This window comes from Pygocentrus nattereri, chromosome 14 (genome assembly GCF_015220715.1).
Source record: "Pygocentrus nattereri isolate fPygNat1 chromosome 14, fPygNat1.pri, whole genome shotgun sequence".
In the NCBI taxonomy this organism is placed as follows: Eukaryota; Metazoa; Chordata; class Actinopteri; order Characiformes; family Serrasalmidae; genus Pygocentrus; species Pygocentrus nattereri.
This window is the reverse complement of record NC_051224.1, coordinates 11,972,501-11,991,251: the sequence shown is the minus strand read 5'-3', so window position 1 is coordinate 11,991,251 and position 18,751 is coordinate 11,972,501. Positions and strand designations below refer to the sequence as shown.

At 38.9% G+C, this 18,751-nt stretch overlaps 2 protein-coding genes across 3 annotated transcripts; one reads left to right on the top strand and one right to left on the bottom strand.

The window, feature by feature from the left end:
• Positions 1-1,324: 1,324 nt before the first annotated feature.
• Positions 1,325-13,220, bottom strand: sgf29 (SAGA complex associated factor 29). Of its 2 annotated transcripts, XM_017685787.2 has the most exons (12): positions 13,167-13,220; positions 11,106-11,276; positions 8,401-8,509; positions 6,898-6,977; positions 6,684-6,759; positions 6,488-6,560; positions 5,452-5,516; positions 5,239-5,368; positions 4,890-5,036; positions 3,443-3,478; positions 3,098-3,260; positions 1,325-1,897 (listed from the first exon to the last, which is right to left on the bottom strand). In XM_017685787.2, exons 3-12 carry the CDS (start codon positions 8,471-8,473, stop codon positions 1,781-1,783), a joined length of 960 nt encoding a protein of 319 aa, XP_017541276.1. In that variant the 5' UTR covers positions 8,474-8,509; positions 11,106-11,276; positions 13,167-13,220; the 3' UTR covers positions 1,325-1,780. The 2 variants fall into 2 exon arrangements, with proteins under 2 accessions (XP_017541276.1, XP_017541285.1); XM_017685796.2 differs by lacking the exons at positions 11,106-11,276; positions 13,167-13,220 and adding an exon at positions 8,657-8,688.
• nupr1b (nuclear protein 1b) lies at positions 12,831-14,479 on the top strand. The gene is made up of 3 exons (XM_017685808.2): positions 12,831-13,121; positions 13,514-13,651; positions 14,119-14,479. The coding sequence occupies exons 1-2, from the start codon at positions 13,025-13,027 to the stop codon at positions 13,639-13,641; spliced, it is 225 nt and encodes a 74-aa protein (XP_017541297.1). The 5' UTR covers positions 12,831-13,024; the 3' UTR covers positions 13,642-13,651; positions 14,119-14,479.
• The last annotated feature ends 4,272 nt before the right edge of the window (positions 14,480-18,751 follow it).

The following is an 18,751-nucleotide window of genomic DNA, read 5'->3' as shown; positions in this document are numbered from 1 at the left end:
CTAGCGTGGAACTGTGATAGGATGCCACCTGTGCAACAAGTCCAGTCGTTAAATTTCCTCTCTAATAAATATTCCACAGTCAACTGTCAGTGGTATTATAACAAAGTGGAAACGATAGGGAACGACAGCAACTCGACCACGAAGTGGTAGGCCACCTAAAATGACAGCGGGGTCAGCGGATGCTGAGGGGCATAGTGCGCAGAGGTCACCAACTTTCTGCAGACAATCGCCACAGACCTCCAAACTTCATGTGGCCTTCAGATTAGCTCAAGAACAGCGTAGAGTTTTTCATTGAATGGGTTTCCATGGCCGAGCAGCTGCATCCACCACTGGACTCAAAAGCAGGGGAGACGTGTTCTCTGGACGAATCAGCTTCTCCGTCTGGCAATCCGATGGATGAGTCTGGGTTTGGCGGTTGCCAGGAGAACAGTACTTGTCTGACTGCATTGTGCCAAGGTGTAAAGTTTGGTGGAGGATTATGATGTGGGGTTGTTTTTCAGGAGTTGGGCTCGGCCCCTTAGTTCCAGTGAAAGGAACTCTTAATGCTTCAGCAGACCAAGAGATTTTGGACAACTTCATGCTCCTAACTTTGTGGGAACAGCTTGGGGATGGCCCCTTCCTGTTCCAACATGACTACGCACCAGTGCACAAAGCAAGGTCCATAAAGACCTTGTGGAAAAACTCCTGACCTCAGCCTAATGGATCACCTTTGGGATGAATTAGAGCTGAGACTGTGAGCCAGGCCTTCTCATCCAACATCAGTGTCTGACCTCACAAATGAGCTTCTGGAAGAATGGTCAAAAATTCCCATAAACACATTTCTAAACCTTTTGGAAAGCCTTCCCAGAAGAGATGAAGCTGTTTATAGCTGCAAAGGGTGGGCCAACATCATATTAAACCCTTTTGATTGTAGGTACACTATAATGCCAAAATTGTTTTGGTGCAGACGTCCAAAAGATTTATTGCCTCTCAAAGCTACTTCACAGAAGTATTCCGCAGTTACCAACAATTCGTCTGATGCTTTAGACATTTTGTGATTTGAGATGCAATTCTGACCTAAACCCATTCATGGAAGAGGGATGCATAAAATGGCTACATTTATATTGTAGACATTTTGACCCCTGCTTCCTATCACTACCACCATAAAAACCAGTCAGTAGGTTTGTCTGCAATGAACCGTTTCACAGTTCATTTAAAACACATTGTTCACATCTTAACCACTGAATGCTATGCTGAAAATTTGAATAATCAGTGGAATATATTAACAGATACTCTAAAATGTTCAAAAAACGTAAACTTTTAAAGATCTTGAAAAACGCAAGAATAAATCTGACCATTTATTCATTTTAGAGAGAAAAACACAAAGCTTGAATGTTTTATTTTGACTTTTTTATACAATTCACCTGCAGTTGGTTTCTTTGCCACCACATGGACAAGAACATTATACGAAAAAAAAAAAAGAAAATACACACGAAATGACACCAAGGTCACATAGACTTGAATGATGAATGCAGACCTGATGTAGCACAGTTTTGGGTTAATTCACCACTCACAAGACAACTGTTGGACAACATTGATAATGTCATCCGGTGTTATCCAAGTGTCCTTTGCAAATATAATGTGAAATGTGAGAATGTGCCCATTACAGCTAAAGGCACAATCTCTTCCACAGTCTACTTTTCGGCAGATCTGGAATGAGAAAAGCATTTTTAGAGTCCTGATCCAAGATCTAGTTTTGTAACAGGTGTGATCATGCCCTTTAGAAGAGTCCAAGTGTTCCTCATTTCTTCTTGTTCTCCTTACAGGCTACCACGTACCTCTGGGCTACATTGAGAGGCGGGGAGTAGCCGTCTGCATACGAAGTGTCTTCAAACAGCACTGAATAGTCGTCCTGGGGCTGCAATTAAAGTGGTGCTTGTTAAAATATGTAACATATGGTCTGTTAATTTTGAGATCACCTGTCTACATCTTTCCGAAAGCAAAAAGTATTCAAATCGCTAAGGGGCACTAAAAGAATTCCTGCTGGGGCCTAACTCCTAGCTAGAGTTTTCCTGTTCACTGGTTCACAGCCTATTTATTTTCCATAGAAAGATGTTGCTTAGCAGTTGTTGCAGGTACAAGACTTTTTCCTCATTGTGTTTTTCACATTCTTATGGTATGAAGGAATTCAAACTATTACATTTTGATAAACATGGAGCCACTTCATTTCTACGTAGTAATCATTCAAGCTGGGAATTTTTTCAGTCAAAACAACTATTTAATACAAGTTATTCAATTTTCAGGAGATATTTCTAAGGAGATAGAAGTTTTTAAAATTAGACTTAAAATCATTTAAGGATTAGACAAACCATACATATAGCTTTCACTGAGAGAAAAAAATCAAGCTTCACTTTTGCTTTAGATTTGAAAAAAATCCACAGCTGTTGCTTTCCATCCATCCACTGTGAGAACTCTACAGGTCTAAAAGAGAGTGTAATTTGAATTACTAAGAAGCAGAAAATGCAACCAGTGTCTAAGATTGTATTTTGGAGATGTGAAAAATTATCCTTGCAGCTTTCTTTGAAAAACTTACAAAGCTCCTGAAGAAAAGAAAAACTGTACTCAAGGCAAAGGGCAGACGAACTAAATCCTGAAAAATGTGACTGCATTCAGTTGTTGAGACTCCTGTGCAATTTTCTGTTAAAGATACACTTTGTCCTTTTTTCTCCCGATGCTGACAAATGAACAGCATGTACCTCATATTTTTTGAACTGCAAGTTGAAAAAAAATGAAGGGTGGTCTTTTGTACAGTATTGAATGTAAAGCTAAAACACTGCTATGTCATATGAAGGAATACTTCAGCATTCTTCAACCTAGTCACTATTGCATCAGTATCATGCTATCATTTACCATAGACTATACTTTCAACCCAATTCATATACTTAGTGAAAGAACAGAAAACTTGTTGACTTAAGACACACTTATAATAAGAGCCAATGGGCAGATACTGAATTGATTGTATGCTATAGATGCAGCAGACTTAGATTAGGCTGAAGAGCACTAAAGCATCCCTTTAACATGATCCCTCCATGTTTCTACTGCTCCCTCATGTTCTCACCCGGTGTGGGGGGGTATGAATGAGTGCTCTGTAGAAGCAGGTGGTTTGTGGGTAGAGGGCCAGCACCAGTTGGTCTTTGCTGAACAGGGCCTCAGGGTCCGTTTCTGGGTTGGCCTTCCACTGTGGTAGAGGGATGATTCTTCTTCGACTCAAAGTGTGCCTCCTGGAGCAGAACCAGAGATAGAAGAGCAGGACAAGAGGTTAGGATGAGATGGAAAGAAACCATGAAGAGTGAGGGCAGACAGCAATATAACAGTGCAACAGATTAAAAGGGGGAAAAAAAACCAGAAAAAATTATGCAACTTATTTTACACATAAAAAATCCAAGATATAAGATATACATACTCTTTTCCTTCCTCATCAATGTCATCCACTTCATACCTAAGAACAAATGACAAAAAGCCAAATATGAAAGCAGTTCAAAACCTAATTCTGACTGGCAGTAAGCTTGTTGTCTGCTGCTTAGTTGGCAGACGGTGATGCTCCTTAAGGAAATGATTCAGTGAAAATCTAATTTACATAATTTTCCACTTACTCCAGAAGTAGTTAATCAGCCAAGACATGGTTGGTGTCCAAATTTGCTTTTTTAGTGCTAAAGCTAAGAGGTCATCATTGCTAACAAACACCCAAAGTCAATAATCACCCAAATCTTTTCTGTGAATACATCCCCAAAACTTCTCTCAACCCAATCAAACCACATCCAGATCTTCACTAAGATCTAGCAGACTTGTCGTTGTAGTGACATATTGTGAAGTATAAAAACAAAACAAAAACTTCAACATTAGACAACAGGTGTTGTGCTGAATTTCAACTCCCATCAGAGTTCTCTTTATGTGCATGCACATTACGCAGGCATACAAACTCTACGTTAAAAAAATTCTCTTTATTATAACCCCCGCGACCAAGCAGGAAAGTGGCTTAGAAAATTTGTGTGCATGTGTGCGTTTGTATTTATACATTAAATTTTAATTAAGATTTTTCATACTGAAGGTTTATACATAGAAAACACTTTGTCTAAAATAAAAGCTGCCCACTGCCTTCCTGAACAATGAAACTGTTCATTTTTATAATTGACAGTAAGTTATACTGTGTGATTAAACCACATCAACAAGCATGTACAATCGTAATGAAGGCCTGGATGGAGTTTCAGCAAATAAAAAGAAGTTTTTGGGGATCCTCAATCTGTTATGCTCTTTCATATGACCTTCCATATGCTGCCTTGTCTTTTTGTTTGTAGTACTGTGCTGTGTTAGTGTTTTATTTATGTACTTTGAATTGTAAGCATCTTTGGGTCCTTGATAAAGCGCTATATAAAAATAAAGAATTATTATTATTATTATGTATATATGGAAAAGATTTGGGTGACAATGACTTTTAGTGTTAGTAACATTAGCATCCAGTGCTAAATACAAGAGGCAAAATTTGGACAACAAACATGTCTTGGCTGATCGACTATATCTGGTATATGAAGAAAATCGTGTACACTTGATTTTTCACCAAACAATTACCTTAACTATTTTTGCTGCCAGTGGTTATTCTCACACTACTTATGGTTCATTTTAATTTAAGGTTCCACTGCAATGATGGTGAAATGTTAATTATGATTTTAATTGATTATAATAATATTAAAAAAGGTCAAAGGTTCGGATGAATCAAATTATTTTGAGGGGTGGAATTAGACATTTCACAATGCACTGAGTAGTTTCCTAAAGAATCATAAACAAATCAAATTGTTGTGAGATTGGACATGTACACTCATGCAATAAACTGCAGACAGTTGGCAGATAGTTACTTGTTAGTGGAGTGGCTGTAGCTGACCACCTCAGCCAGGATCCACTGTTCATCTCCATCCACAGCCTTCACTCGAGCTGCCACCTTATCACCCTGCTTTGCCACGTAATCACTGCTCGCAGGGATGGCCCCACATAGAGGAGGTGGACTGCAGTAGAGAAACAACAGGGACAGGATTACATTTCACTTTCATCTGAAAAGAGATCCTGTATCATGATGAGGAACAGCATGGACAAATCATAGCTCAGTGTGAGACCATATTTGATACAAAAAGCCAGCTGAGAGACAGCAGATGAATGAGGCTGATAGGTAAATGCAGGCAATGGAGAGTTCAAAGAGTGAGCCATTACCTTTCACCTGGCTTGCCGATCCATAGAGGAAGTGTCATAGCAGATTGCTGGAGCAGAGTCATCAGAACGCCTCTCCGCATGGTCTTCCTGGGTGGGTCATTGTCACTGTACACTCCAGCCATCCTCGCAGCTGAGAGAGGTTGAGGTCGTGTGAGTCAGCCATTAGCACAGATTCACTCTCTCTCAAACTCACAGACACTTTTAATGACTCACCAATACGTCTCTCCTCCAGGAGTGATTTAATTTCTGCAATCTTGTCAAGAGCATGGCGCAGAATGCTGTAGGACAAACACAAACAGTTTCAACTGCTGCCGCATATGAAACAAAATGGAACAAGACAGATATTAAAGGGGCACTCCAGTCAAAATGAAAAAATTAACCCTTGCAACATCTACTGTAAACATGCCTCTTCACCTTCTACAGTGATGCCATGGGTATTCCAAGAGTAAGATTTTCTGGATTAAAGCCTATGAAAACATGCTTCTGATGATGCATCTTGAAGGTGGGAGGAACTTTTGAAAAACTACAATTGTTTGGGGTGGATTTTTGGGGATGGGCCGTTTGAAATGTTTGAAAGAAAGCAAGATATGTACCATTACCTCCATGAAGGTGATATGACATCTGTATTTATTAGCCTAAATGTAAGTGGAACATCAGTTGATTTCTTTCTGAACATTGGGGTGATTCCCCATGGCTTTATGATGTATTTGTGTAATGCATGCTGGGTATTGTAGAGAGAGAACAGTGATGCATGAAAAGATAAGAAAGGAAATAAAATGATAAATTCTGTCAAACTTATGAGGCTGAGGGATGCACTGTTGCTCTACATAATATTACCTATCATGCCAATATATTAATAACTACATTAATAAACAAAAATATTATATTATTAAAAATACTGACACACTATATAACTACCAGGACATCACTGTCAAAAATATTAATATGTGCATTGATTTCAGTATTTGATTGATATGTCCTGGAATAATAGATGTATACTATCATTGTATATATATCCTATTCTATTAGTCCTTAATGCTAATCAAACATGGACATATAATGATCGTTGTTGGCCCAGAATTTTCATATTAGTGTGTCTTCATGTCTCCTATGACTCATAACAATCTTCTACCTGTAGCTTTTATTTTTTACAGTATATGAGTGTATACCTAGAATAAATCTCAACTGAAAAACACCTCTAAATACTTGACAAATCAATCAAAAGATAATGCTTAACTTAGCTAGTTACCTGCACTCTGCTTCTGCATCGGCTTTCGCTGTAGTGTAGAGTCCCCGGAGCTTGGTCCGATAGTATGGAGAAGCTGTGGGGAGGAGAAGAAGAGGCTCAGAACTTCTGCATAATTTGATTTAGTGTAGATTAGCAAATGGCCGATGGGCTTAGTTAAAATAAAAATGAGAGATACTACTAGAACTTGTAGACTGACTCTTGTTTTCTGTCTGCATCCTTTCATGTGTCTTCTGGATGTTGAGCAGGTTGTGTTCACTGCGTGAACGTTCCTCCTTTCCATCAGAGGAAGAAAAAGAGACAGATAATGAGCCAATGCACCACTGGACAACCAATTTCACAGAAAATACCTCAAAATCTGCCAGTCTCAGCTGGTGTGAGGTTTAAAAATTGAACCAAAAAAAAAAAGTCACCTGAGTTTGCTTTATTAACTGATGAAGCTCAGTCAGCAGCTCAGCAATTTTGGTATCTGCAGACACCAAAGCCATTGAGCCTGGAGGAGAAGAAACAAAAATCTTTCCTTAAAGTCAGCAAGTAATATAATTATGCATCATTATCATAAACTGTGTAACACTATACAACAGTTAGTTTCAACAACACAATCTGGTTGATTCAGAAATGTGCTGGTATTTGCGTGTTATTACAGAGAAAATGAATAATGGTTAGCTGTAGTGTAAAGCTCAACAGGTTAGCAGCGACTCACTTTACAGAGCAGCTGTTACAAATTTTCTACATTAGCATGTCAATAAACAAAAATTGGACACATTAGATCATTTCTGTACAATAATATCTGACATGCAGCCCATTTGGTCATATTATAGAGAAGACTATGACAGTAGAACTTCATGAAACTTCTAACCTGTTGTTGCCTCTAAAGCAACCCTTTTCATTAGCAGAACAAAACTAATTAGAATTAACCAAAAACAAACAACTCTACAAATCTAGCAAATATTGATAAAGCTGAGCTGAACCTGATATTCCAACAACTGTATAGCTCTACCCTCTTTTGCTAGAATGAACTGCCAATATTAAAGCACATTTGATACAATGTTTCTCATAGCAATACAACACTCAAAATGTATTTTCTCATATAAGATCTCAGTTGTGATGATCGATAGGATGATCGGTGACTGAATCACAGCTGTGATGATGATTGTGACAACACACTTACCTCTGATGTTGCACAGCTTAATTACATCACTTTAAGATTGGCTGAACATATAATGGAAATGATCAACACTTGAACTGCCTATTTTATTGCACAGAAAACTTAATTAGGCCTGTGTGGCAGTATGTGAAATAGTGAATGAAAATATAAAAAATAAACATTGCATTTTTTGACAATATTTTATAAATATGGGATACATATTTTTGCCATATAGCAGACCCCTGCAATAAAGTAAACCAACTGATTTCGAGACTTTCACATGTCCCTAAATCGCAAGCAATTTACGATTTAGTCTATATATGTAATATTTCCACTGCTTTCCATACAACGCAGAAACAGACTGAATGCACTAGTTAAATCCATTGCAAATGTTTTATTCCGACAGAGAACATCTACTACAGCCAGCCATCTACAGGCTGCACAGCAAACGAATTTTCAGATTTTTATAATACTTTTCACGCAGATGTGCACAGATTTTGAACAAACTTTTTACATATGCAGTAAACTGCAGTAAATGAGCGAACCGTGCCATTCGGCTCCATCCGCTCGGTGCACTGACTCTGGCCACAACACTGTAGTCTGTAGCCTGGCTAGCATTAGCTTTAGCTTTAACGAGGAAAGCATTGAGCTACTCCTCTAAAATAGTCAATAGGGCTTATAGCGGGATGTTTAAATATGTATTCAATGACTGCGACTTTCGCCTAATTGAAACCCCCTCGTTTTATTCCTTTGAACAGCCCTCACTTACCTTCTTTGAGGTTTGTTTTCGTCTGCGGTTCGTTAGCTAGCTTAGGCCATGTACAGAAGCCTCGAAGGGACATTCACCGCAACGGCATCTCCGAAACGGAACCCCAGCACTGAAAATTCATATCAGTCAGTGTAAACTGGTAAATGTGGAAAAATAAAAAACAAAGTACAGCACGAGCATTTTTGGATAAATGATGATTTAATTAAAACTTATTTAAATTAAATAATTCAAGCGATAATTTAGCAAACAATCTAACACTTCTTCTTCTTTCGGCTGCTCCCTTTAGGGGTCGCCACAGCGGATCATCTGCCTCCATCTTGCCCTATCCACTGCCTCCTCTAATTTTACACCAACCATCTCCATGTCCACCTTCACTACATCCATAAACCTTCTCTGAGGTCCACCTCTTCTACTCAGCTCCATCTCCAACATTATTTCCTCCTCAACACATGTCCAAACCATCTCAACCTGGCCTCTCTGGCTTTATCTCCAAACTGCTCCACCTTCACTGTCCCTCTGATCTGCTCATTTCTAATCCTGTCCATCCTTGTCACTCCCAACGAAAATCTCAGCATCCAATCTAACACAATCCTTCCTTACTCGTACCCCCTGGTTGACCAGCATTTCAGCATGGTATGCTGGTCTATGCTGTTTCTTTCTAGCAGGGATTCAGAACACAATTAGGCATAATTGAAAACTCTGAAAAAGCTGAGCTGAACCTGATATTGCAACAGTTATAAGTCTCTATCCTTTCATGGTTGGGGCCATTGTGCAAACTACTTAAATCCACATATTTGCCTTAAATATTTGTCATATTCTATTACATAATAAATATTTAGAATATTATTCTAGCTAAATTAGACTTGCATAAATTGTTTTAAAATTAAGGAAACACATTTGGACACACAACCTAACTTGGCATATTGACCATAATGGTTGTTTATTAAATATTCATTTGCATTGCATGTTCATTGCATATTGTTACGTGTAGCTTATTGTCTGTTATTATATCTTATTGTATTTATATCTCTTTTTACTATCTGCTGAGTTAAATGTAGCATTATATTTTGTCCCTCACTCAATACATCCGTTTTAAGAGTGCATGACAATAAAACCAGCTTTGACTTTGAACTAATATACTGATAAGAAAACGCAAAAATGAAGCATGTTGTTCATGCCCCACAACTGAGGATGATCTGTGCATAAAATAATCCTGTCATTTATTGTGCTCATTTGCACATTTAGGGACATAATATTAGTTGCCAATAATGTTCAGGCCAGCACCTTTGCTCTGTATTTGTGCAAACTATGCAAATGCAACAGTGTTTTGAATAAAAAACTGACGTTAGGCACAGAGAATTTCTTTGTGCTTTTGCAAAACTATTGAACTGAAGTTTTTTTTTCCCATAACAAGGTTTGTTTACGTGATTACACATGCAAGGTCATATTTCTGCTTGACGTAGGCCACTTTCAGTTTCCATATCAACCCGACTGATATTTGTGTTCTACTTATGAACAAATGGAAATAGTATGAACTTTGTCTGCATAGCCTCTCTCTATCTAACACGCCTGAGAAAGTATCTCAAGAGAAAAGAGAATAAGAGAAAGCAGATGGTTTCATTCTGCTCAAGCAGATTTTCATTCTGCTCAAAAAACAAGGTTGTTGTAAATAGTAGATTACACATCTTTCAGATCTGAAATCATAGGAGTCCAAGGTCTGCAAATGGTCAGATACAGTTAATTTTCAACAGGGCTGCTTCAAAAGCAGTGCAGCTCTAGAAACCCAAATGTTCTACAGCTAAAAGCATCTTTGCTAGCTGAGGATTAGTACTAGCTCAGCTAATAATCAATATATTTACTATACCAAACACTCCTGCCTCACATGACATCAGGTACAATTCAAGGCAAAAGCTAGTTCATGAGCAAACAATGAGAGAAAGAAAAGGAAAGAACATGTGCAGAAAGTTTTAGTGTATGAGAGAAAGAAACTGTACAAAGAATTTGCACAGAGCACACTGAATGGTTTCAGACCGGAGTGCGTTAGGTCCTTTTCAGTGGTTGGAAGGATGTTGTTTCATGTTTTAGGACTGAGCTGTGGGAGAAAAAGGAGAAATGGCTGGATTCCAAAGCGTATGAGTCTGCACTCACACATTATGACTCTGCAGTCACACAGCGGTGTATGTGTGTTTATGGGTGTACGTGACTGCTGATAAGTAGAACAGCTTGTTCTTATCACATACTTTGTCTCTGTTTGTGAATGAAAACAGAAGATACTAGTGCTTAAAAGTTTCACTTCTCTTATCTCTTTTGTTATTTTATATACATATTTTATTCAATATTTCATGTAGTTTGGGAGCAAAAGGATAAAGTGTTCAAAAGAATTCTTGGGGCACCTCTGTGATCATTTGTTCTTTAAGAACTAATAAAGAACAAATGACAAAGCCAACATACAGTCCTTTGGAATATTATTATTTTACACAATTGTCAATGCTGCCCCTCCTACCCAGAATACTGTAGCAACCACCTGGAATACTATCTACCAAGGTATGCTTTATTTTTGTCTGGACTCAATTAAACATTTTCAGCCTCTTTTTTCAAGTACTTCTAACATGAACTTCCAAGAATTATTTTATACATTTTCCTGCAACCTAACTGGTTTTATTTTAGGCAAAACATTGATTCCAAACGTTTGAACATTGACTCACTTCTGCTCTCGTGCAGGGCACACACTCACTGTACCCATAAACATTGAGGTCATGTATCCAAGCACAGTGTTGTGGAATATTCCAGACCTCAGCTCTAAACACACTCCCTCCAGTCGAATTTCTCGCTGTCACTGCAGTTGGACAGGAAACTTATGGGAAGCCACGTCATCACTAAGAAAATGCAGACACAACAAAAAACAATGGAGCTGAACTTCATTCAGTGATTAAGAATGATTTTATATTATTGCCAGTAAGCCTTTAAAACTATGTCCTCTAAGCACATAGTGTGGCTCTGCACACATTCACTCAGTGTAAACACACAGGAACAAAACTTGACAAAGTGACTGCTGTAGAGATAACTTTGAAAACAACATCCTTTGACCATCCTTTGAAGGTTAAAGATAAATGAAAAGACCATGATTGCGTCATTTTGAACAAAAAGTTTAAAAGAAAAATAGATGACATGCATTAGGTCCAATGGCATATGTGGCAGTATGCTGTGAATATGTTCCTAGATGTAACGAGAACATAAAATACATTTTAACATGTAACATGTTTGCATGGAAGAGTTTCAGAAATCACTTCTAATGTAAGATGTAAACATGCTGAGTTTAGGTTAGTGGGACACAAACCACTGACATGTGAAGTGTGAGGAAATGGACAGTTGTGGTTCAGAGAGAATTAGATTTAACTAAACTCTAGGAAAATATATAATAGACCAAACAGACAAAACCAGCTGAGACTAAAAAAAGTACAGAATAGAGAATAAAATACAACAGATTAAACTAGACTAGAATAGATTAGAAAGAACACAGCAGACTAGACTGATCTACATTTTGAAAAAGGTGGTTCTTCAAGGGTTCATTAGTAAATGGAATGGTTATATTTAGAACCAGGAGTTCTATATGCTTAAAAGTTCTTTGCATGGTGAAATGGTTCTTCAGCTTGATGGAGAATGTGTTGTATCTGATTCTACATAGAACCATTTTGAAAGTAGTTCTATAGAGCACTAAAAAGAGTACTGCTATTGTTTACGATGTCATGCTTGTAACAACAGAAGAACCCTTTTTGGTGCTGTGTAAAATCATATACCACATATTATCCATCAATCTGGAAAACAATTTCACAAAGTTTCTCCAAACTTTCTAAAAGTTTCTAACTTTAAAAGACTATTCCATCTTTTTGGTTAAGAGTGCTAGTCTGTACTATACCTACACTACAGAACAGAACAATACAGATTAAACTAGATTATACTGAACTAGTCTAGAACATAATAAAACAGACTAGACTAGGTTAGCTTAGACTATAACAGAATATAATACAACAGACTAGTATGCTAAACTAGGCCAAACTGAACATATTTAAACAGAACAAAAAACAGAATACAACATATAAGAACAGAATTAAAAATACTTGGTTAGGCTAGAAACTGTATTGGTACAGAACGTACTACACGTACGACAGAGGAGACTAGAACAGAAAAACCCAGAACAAAACAGGATAGAATATAATAAATCCAGCGTGGCCTTACTAAGCTATACACACTCTTCCTACAGTCTCTCTAAAAAACGGTGGAGCAAAACAAAACAAGGTCATCTGACATGATGTTTTATTTGGCTGTGGGCCTTTTAGTCAAACATTAGCTCGAATCTGATGCAACTCAGGCCTAAAAGCTGGGAAGAGCAGGAGCGGAGGCGGAGCTACTTCTCTATAAAAACAGCCAGAGAAGAAGATGTAAACATCATATCGTGGAGAAAACGACAACCGAAGAACAAGACCTTCGTCTAGAATAGTCTTCATTTTTATCCTTTGAGCTGTCTGAACTCTCCAGGCCTAGCACTACTCCTCCGTGACGTGTACATACTGTAGCTGTAGCCTTGTTTAGTAGCTGTGAGTTTTAAGAGTTGGTAAAAAGCAAAATGAGCCACGTTGATGTGAAAAACCTGAAACCTACTACCTTCGAGGATCGCTATTACGACGAATATGAATATTATAACCTCACAGACCGCTACACAGGTAAGTTCTCGAGTTTTTACAGCTAATTTTCGTTTCACAACTTACTAACGTTCCTGCTGTTTTCCCTCTTCAGTTCCCTTGTGAGACGTGTGGTCTGCTATAAACTGGTTGGTAATGTTAGTGCAGCAAGGCTAGTGGCTAATGATGTGACTCAGGGCAAGGGGAAAAAAGTGTAATATGAAGGTGGATTTTGGTGGTTAATTCTCAAATACTGATTTCTGAGTTGACTGGAAAAGCTAAAAATGCCCCTTAACTCTCTTACTATTGAATAGTCGTCGCTTAGGGATTCAATTTTGTGGCTGACTGGAAAATTGCTTTGTAATGTGGGAAGTGCGGGTGAAGTTTGCGTGTTAGTGACCCGTGTTGTATGCGCTTCTCCGTGTGTCCGACAGAGTGCACTAGCCGCAAAGGGAAGACGAAGAAGGAGGCGAACTGCAACACGAACCGCCACAACCCCGCGGGACATGAACGCAAGATCGTCGAGAAGCTTCAGAACTCTGAGAAGAAGGGCAAGGTGTGAAAACCAACAGGTATGTTGGATAACGCAGGGTATCCTTCACGAAGAGGCTGGGGATTGTTCAATAGGATCCTCGTCTTCTACTGGGCGGGGTTGAATTTTGACTTAATTTGGTTAACTGTGAAATCCTGCTTCGTGGCGTTCTCCCAGTTCTCAAAACACCAAAGGGCCCACATTTCTGCTCTGTCCCAGTTCGCAGTGAATGCCTGGTTGAGGTGTGTTGAGAGCTGTGGAGTTACCTGCATTTATAAATACTATAGTAACTCTTGTGACCCTTGATCACTGCTTTTCAGAGTCCTCATGTAGTAGTAGTAGTGTCAGCAATATTTTTGTAACCTGAATTCTTATGTATCTGCAGTCTGTTAGTAGTCAGGCTTTGAGCAGTGACTTTGGTAGTGTATTTCTGACCATGTATTGACCATGATGAGCAGTATGATGTTAATTTTATTAAAAGATGAAGCTTTTCCTCTCTCCTCTTAGAATGATTCGGACGGCTCGATCTGGTAACCGACCTTGGGCGCCTTGGCAACTGATTTCAAAGGGCAGGAAATAGTTGGACTTCCAAAAGTCCACTCCAGTTGTGATAAGATGACTGCTGGCATGGGAGACCGGTGAAACGGCATGCGGTGGCCAGCGTTTAGTTTGGGATTCACAAGGTTTCAACAGGCACGTGTGGCCTGCTATGCCATGTGCGGCCACACACCTGTTCTGATGACCGAGTAAACCCCGGAGAAGCAGACGTGCACGTTCTGTGGTGGTGGTCGACAGTGCTTTTTATGACCTGTCTGTGTTTTTAAAAACATCTGTAACTCAAAGAAAATAAAGGTGTTTTTTTTTTTTTTTTTTACCTATTAAAATGCAAGTCTTGTTTTTCTTCCCGCTCCAAGTCCTGCTTACTTCAGATTAAATAAGCAAAAATGCTCAGTGCTTGTGGCTTTGTAGCATGTGCATGTTTGCACACTGATTAAGAAGGTAGGCCTTAAGAGCAAATCTTTACAGATGTGGTGTATGCATGTAGGAGCTATTTTGGAACTTAAATATGTCCAAATGTATCACAGATTTCCATGAACGCACCAAGGGTGTGCTGTGTTGGCAAGCCTAGGCAGGTTAACAGCTGTTATTAGTACTTGTAAATGGAGTTCAGAATCATGCAGCTCACTCTTGAGAAAATATTCGATGATGCTGATCAGCATGCATAAGACCTGTTTTAAAGTCAACAGTCAAAAAAACATCCAGGCTTAAGAAGGCTCTGGTAAAATAATGTTAAATCTCACTGAATGGCTTGGTTTGCTTCATTATTGCCAAGATTTGGATCTGTCCCAGGCTCATGGTGTCATGGCACTTGTTAAACATTGATTAAAGCTGCTCTGTACTTTCTTTGAATCTTCTCTGAGTTGTAGTTCATATGATGACCAATATGAGGCAGTAGTTTGGATGGGGAACATTAAGCCGCAGTATGGAAATGAGTGTCTCAGAGGATTATCCCAAAGAGCCCTGCATTTAATTTGGAACGCTTGAAAAGAGCGAATGGTAGTTTGATTAAAAATGTCCTGGATGTTTTTTTCCTCCAAAAAAGGTACCACATGATTCAAGTAGATGAACTGTTTTTGTTTAGACATGAAGCTTATATAATATAATTTAGCTTTCTCACTATAAAGTCAGGCACTGTATTTCAAAGCTGTTGGAAACATTAATGTATTCTCAGTGGGGAAGGAGAATAACCACACTGCCGTAGCATAGACTGCCTTGTAAAATCTGAATGACTCACCAGGGCTCAGAAACTTTCTAGCATCAGTAGGACACACTCTCTGAGGCTACCAAGCTTAAGCTTGGTGTTTATGACATGACATGGCTAATAAAAGTAGCCTGGAAATCCAGTCATTAGTGCCATAATTACCAAACCAGGCACCTTACACAGAGTACATTTATCACACCTGTAACATATCTATGAATTCAATATTAGCCCAGAGCCAGTATTTCATTTGAAGGGCTTCCTCTTGGGAGCAAAACATGCTTACAGTGAAATAAATGTTTAAAGAAGGTTTCTGTTAATGGTCTGCAGCCTGGAGCAGCCCAGCAGAAACTGATACTGTAAGACTTTGAAACTCTCTCTCTCTCTCTCTCTCTCTCGCTCTCTCTCTCGCTCTCTCTCTCTCTCTCTTCCCCCTTGCCTCTTCAAACACATGCTGCGAGTGTTGTTGTCTATCATATGAAATGCCCATTGCGGAGTGTCCATAAATATCTCTCTATTGATCCATTCGTATCTCACTTTTTCTCTCCCTATCTTTCTTCTCTCTTTCTTCTTTTTTCTTGCTTTCTACCTCCTTTTCCTCCTTTCTCTCTCCCTCCCTATCTTTCTTTATCTCCATCCCTCTTTCCCTCTTACTTTCTCTTTGCTCTTTCTCTCACTATTTGCCTCCCTCCTATATCTATATCTCTCTTACCATGTCTTTCATCTTTCTTTCCTTCCAATGATTGCCTTCCTTCTTTCTTTCTTTCTTTCTTTCTTTCTTTCTTTCTTTCTTTCTTTCTTTTTCTTTCTTCTATTTCTCTGTTTTACCACCCTCTACCCCCTTATTTCTTTCTATATATCTTTCTCCATCTCTTTTTTTGTCCTCTCACACTTCAGCTTTCTCTTCCACCTCTTCTCTCTCTCTCCCTATTTCTCTGTCCGTTCTCTCTCTCTCTCTCTCTCTCTCTCTCTCTCTCTCTCTCTCTCTCTCTCTCTCTCTCTCTCTCTCTCTCTCTCTCTCTCTCTCTCTCTCTCTCTCTCTCTCTCTCTCTCTCCCTTGCCTCTTCAGATGCATGCTGTGAGTGTTGCTGTTGTCTGTCTTGTGAAATGCCCATTGCTGAGTGTCCATAAATTCACACAAGCTCGCCTGCTGATCATGTTTGTTTATGAGGCACTGATCAGTGAAATTCAACTGTGAAAAACAACCAGCAGTATTTCATTAGCATTTATTAAACAATTGTAAAAATTCAACTCCTCAGAATTAATAAAACATGAAGCACTGCTGAAGTCATTACCAGCAATGTGTTATGATAGAAAAAAGGGAAAATCACTTAAAACATATTGTAATTGCTAAATGGGGCAGAATTTCACTTAGTAAGAGTAATTACAAATAAATAAATAAATTAATTAATAAACAAGTGGATTAAATTAATGAAAGAACAAACAAACAAATGAATGAATGAACAGATGCATGGATGACTGAATGCATGAATAGATGAGTGGATGAATGAATGAATATAAGTTAAATATTAATACGTCTTTGTACACTTCCATGGAACATCAATCTGAGGCACTATTTTATGCAGTGGGTGATAAATAATATTCTTCACAGTACTTGACTTAATATTGGAATATATGGAGCTGGTATTTCAGCACATCAAAAGCATTGTTGTTTTTATAAGCATTATTATTTTCAAAGGCATTGTCCTTCTGAGTGCCAGCACTAATTGCCTGATCAATATTCACAAAGCAGAGAAGTTTACCAAGAGAGCAGTTTGACTACAGGAAACCAGCCAATGCCAGCCCACAAACAAGTGTACACACACACGCTTAAGCAGGGATATTGGACGAGCAAAATCTCACATTTCTCTCTCGCTGCCTCTGAACCCACCATTCTACTTGTACCGTAACACAAGATAATCCATTTATGTAATTTTCCCCACCCCCTCATACTCCACTGCTTCACTGCTTTCATTTCCTCGATCTCATGTGTTCACTCAGACACACACACATACACAAGTACATTTGTCACCACAAAAGATCAGATTTTGCGGGCATGCTCTCATTTGTGGTGTAAAATATGAACTTCAGGTTCAAGTAATACTTGATGTAGACTAGTAATCTGATTCCATTTGCATTACATATGGAGTAATTATGAATGCATGAGGTAGTTTTACAGATTGAATTATCTGAGTGTCCTCTGTTTCCACTGCTTAACAGTTTATATTATGAGAGACTGGCAAAATGAAGTCTATCATATTAAAGCTGCAGCGGAAGTTGTCTACTGTATTACATAAAAGGGTTAGCTAGCTGAAAAAGTATGCAAGGCAAGTAACTGGATGATGAAACACAAGCTAAATTAAGTCACAAATTGTGCATGGACCCCAGCAAGTACTGCTTGATTCCCTAGTTTTTTGACCCCCCTCCCCCCCTTCACCCATCTCTTTCTCTCCTCTTCCTCTCTCAATCCCCTTCTTGCTCATGAAGGTTTGAGAAACTCCTCCTGTTGCCTAGCAACTAGCCTTTGGAAATTCCAAAAGAGCCCATGGAGAGCGCAGGGAGTGTTCTTGTGGCTCAATGTGTGCACGTGTGTGTCCAAGGTGTGTGTAAGATGGCAGTGGGAGTGCGTTTTCTGACACAGGTGAAGAGGTGTCCATAAATAAGAGATGGGGGTTGCATGCGCATTAATGAAATACATCTGCAGGATGCGCAGAGTGGTGCTAAAGGAGCTGCATCAGTCAACACAGCAGTCAACAGCTGGTGTGTGTGCAGTTAGGGGCAAGCGTGAATTGTTGAGCGTGATCATGTATCTCCATTGCATGATTTTCCACAGCGAGAGCACCTGGTCATTGTATGCGGTCTGGCGTATATGTTTACAGTATTGTACAAAAGTCAGACTTTCCCTTTCATTTATTCAATTTGCAGCCAAAAGACCATTTTTCAATGGAGGAAACATGCTGTTTTTCAAAACTGGAATTTAGAAAATGATTGAAACATGCACAGATAATGATACTCCTAACAACCCTGCAAGATCAGGTAGCCCACCAATACTGTCTCTATAAGATAAACAGTACTTTCATCTTTGAAAGAGAGGAGAAAATCAAGCACAACTCGTGCTTCAGAACTAAAAAGGTCAAACAAAAAGGTTGCTGGCGTTCTCAGACGTCTTTGGGATTACTTGGATTTAGACCCCATGTGTCAAACACACAGATCAGGCCTGCGACACTAAACTGGCCAGCAAAAGTATTTTAATTTTCTATTAACATTAGCTTGTTTCACAATGCACTGTACTTCAGTCCCTACCATGCACTGCAACATAACGTGTGCTCCGACCCTGCTACTAACTGCAGTTCATCCAATATAAACACTTAATGTTAGCTA

Excerpts from the sequence above, each read along its gene's own strand:
- sgf29 (XM_017685787.2), bottom strand. The coding sequence starts at position 8,473 with ATGTCCCTTCGAGGCTTCTGTACATGGCCTAAGCTAGCTAACGAACCG. Across the intron at positions 6,978-8,400 it reads GAAAACAAACCTCAAAGAAG|GCTCAATGGCTTTGGTGTCT; the intron begins GTAAGTGAGGGC and ends CTTCTCCTCCAG. Across the intron at positions 1,898-3,097 it reads TTCATACCCCCCCACACCGG|CCCCAGGACGACTATTCAGT; the intron begins GTGAGAACATGA and ends CTTTAATTGCAG.
- nupr1b (XM_017685808.2), top strand. The coding sequence starts at position 13,025 with ATGAGCCACGTTGATGTGAAAAACCTGAAACCTACTACCTTCGAGGAT. Across the intron at positions 13,122-13,513 it reads CCTCACAGACCGCTACACAG|AGTGCACTAGCCGCAAAGGG; the intron begins GTAAGTTCTCGA and ends TGTGTCCGACAG.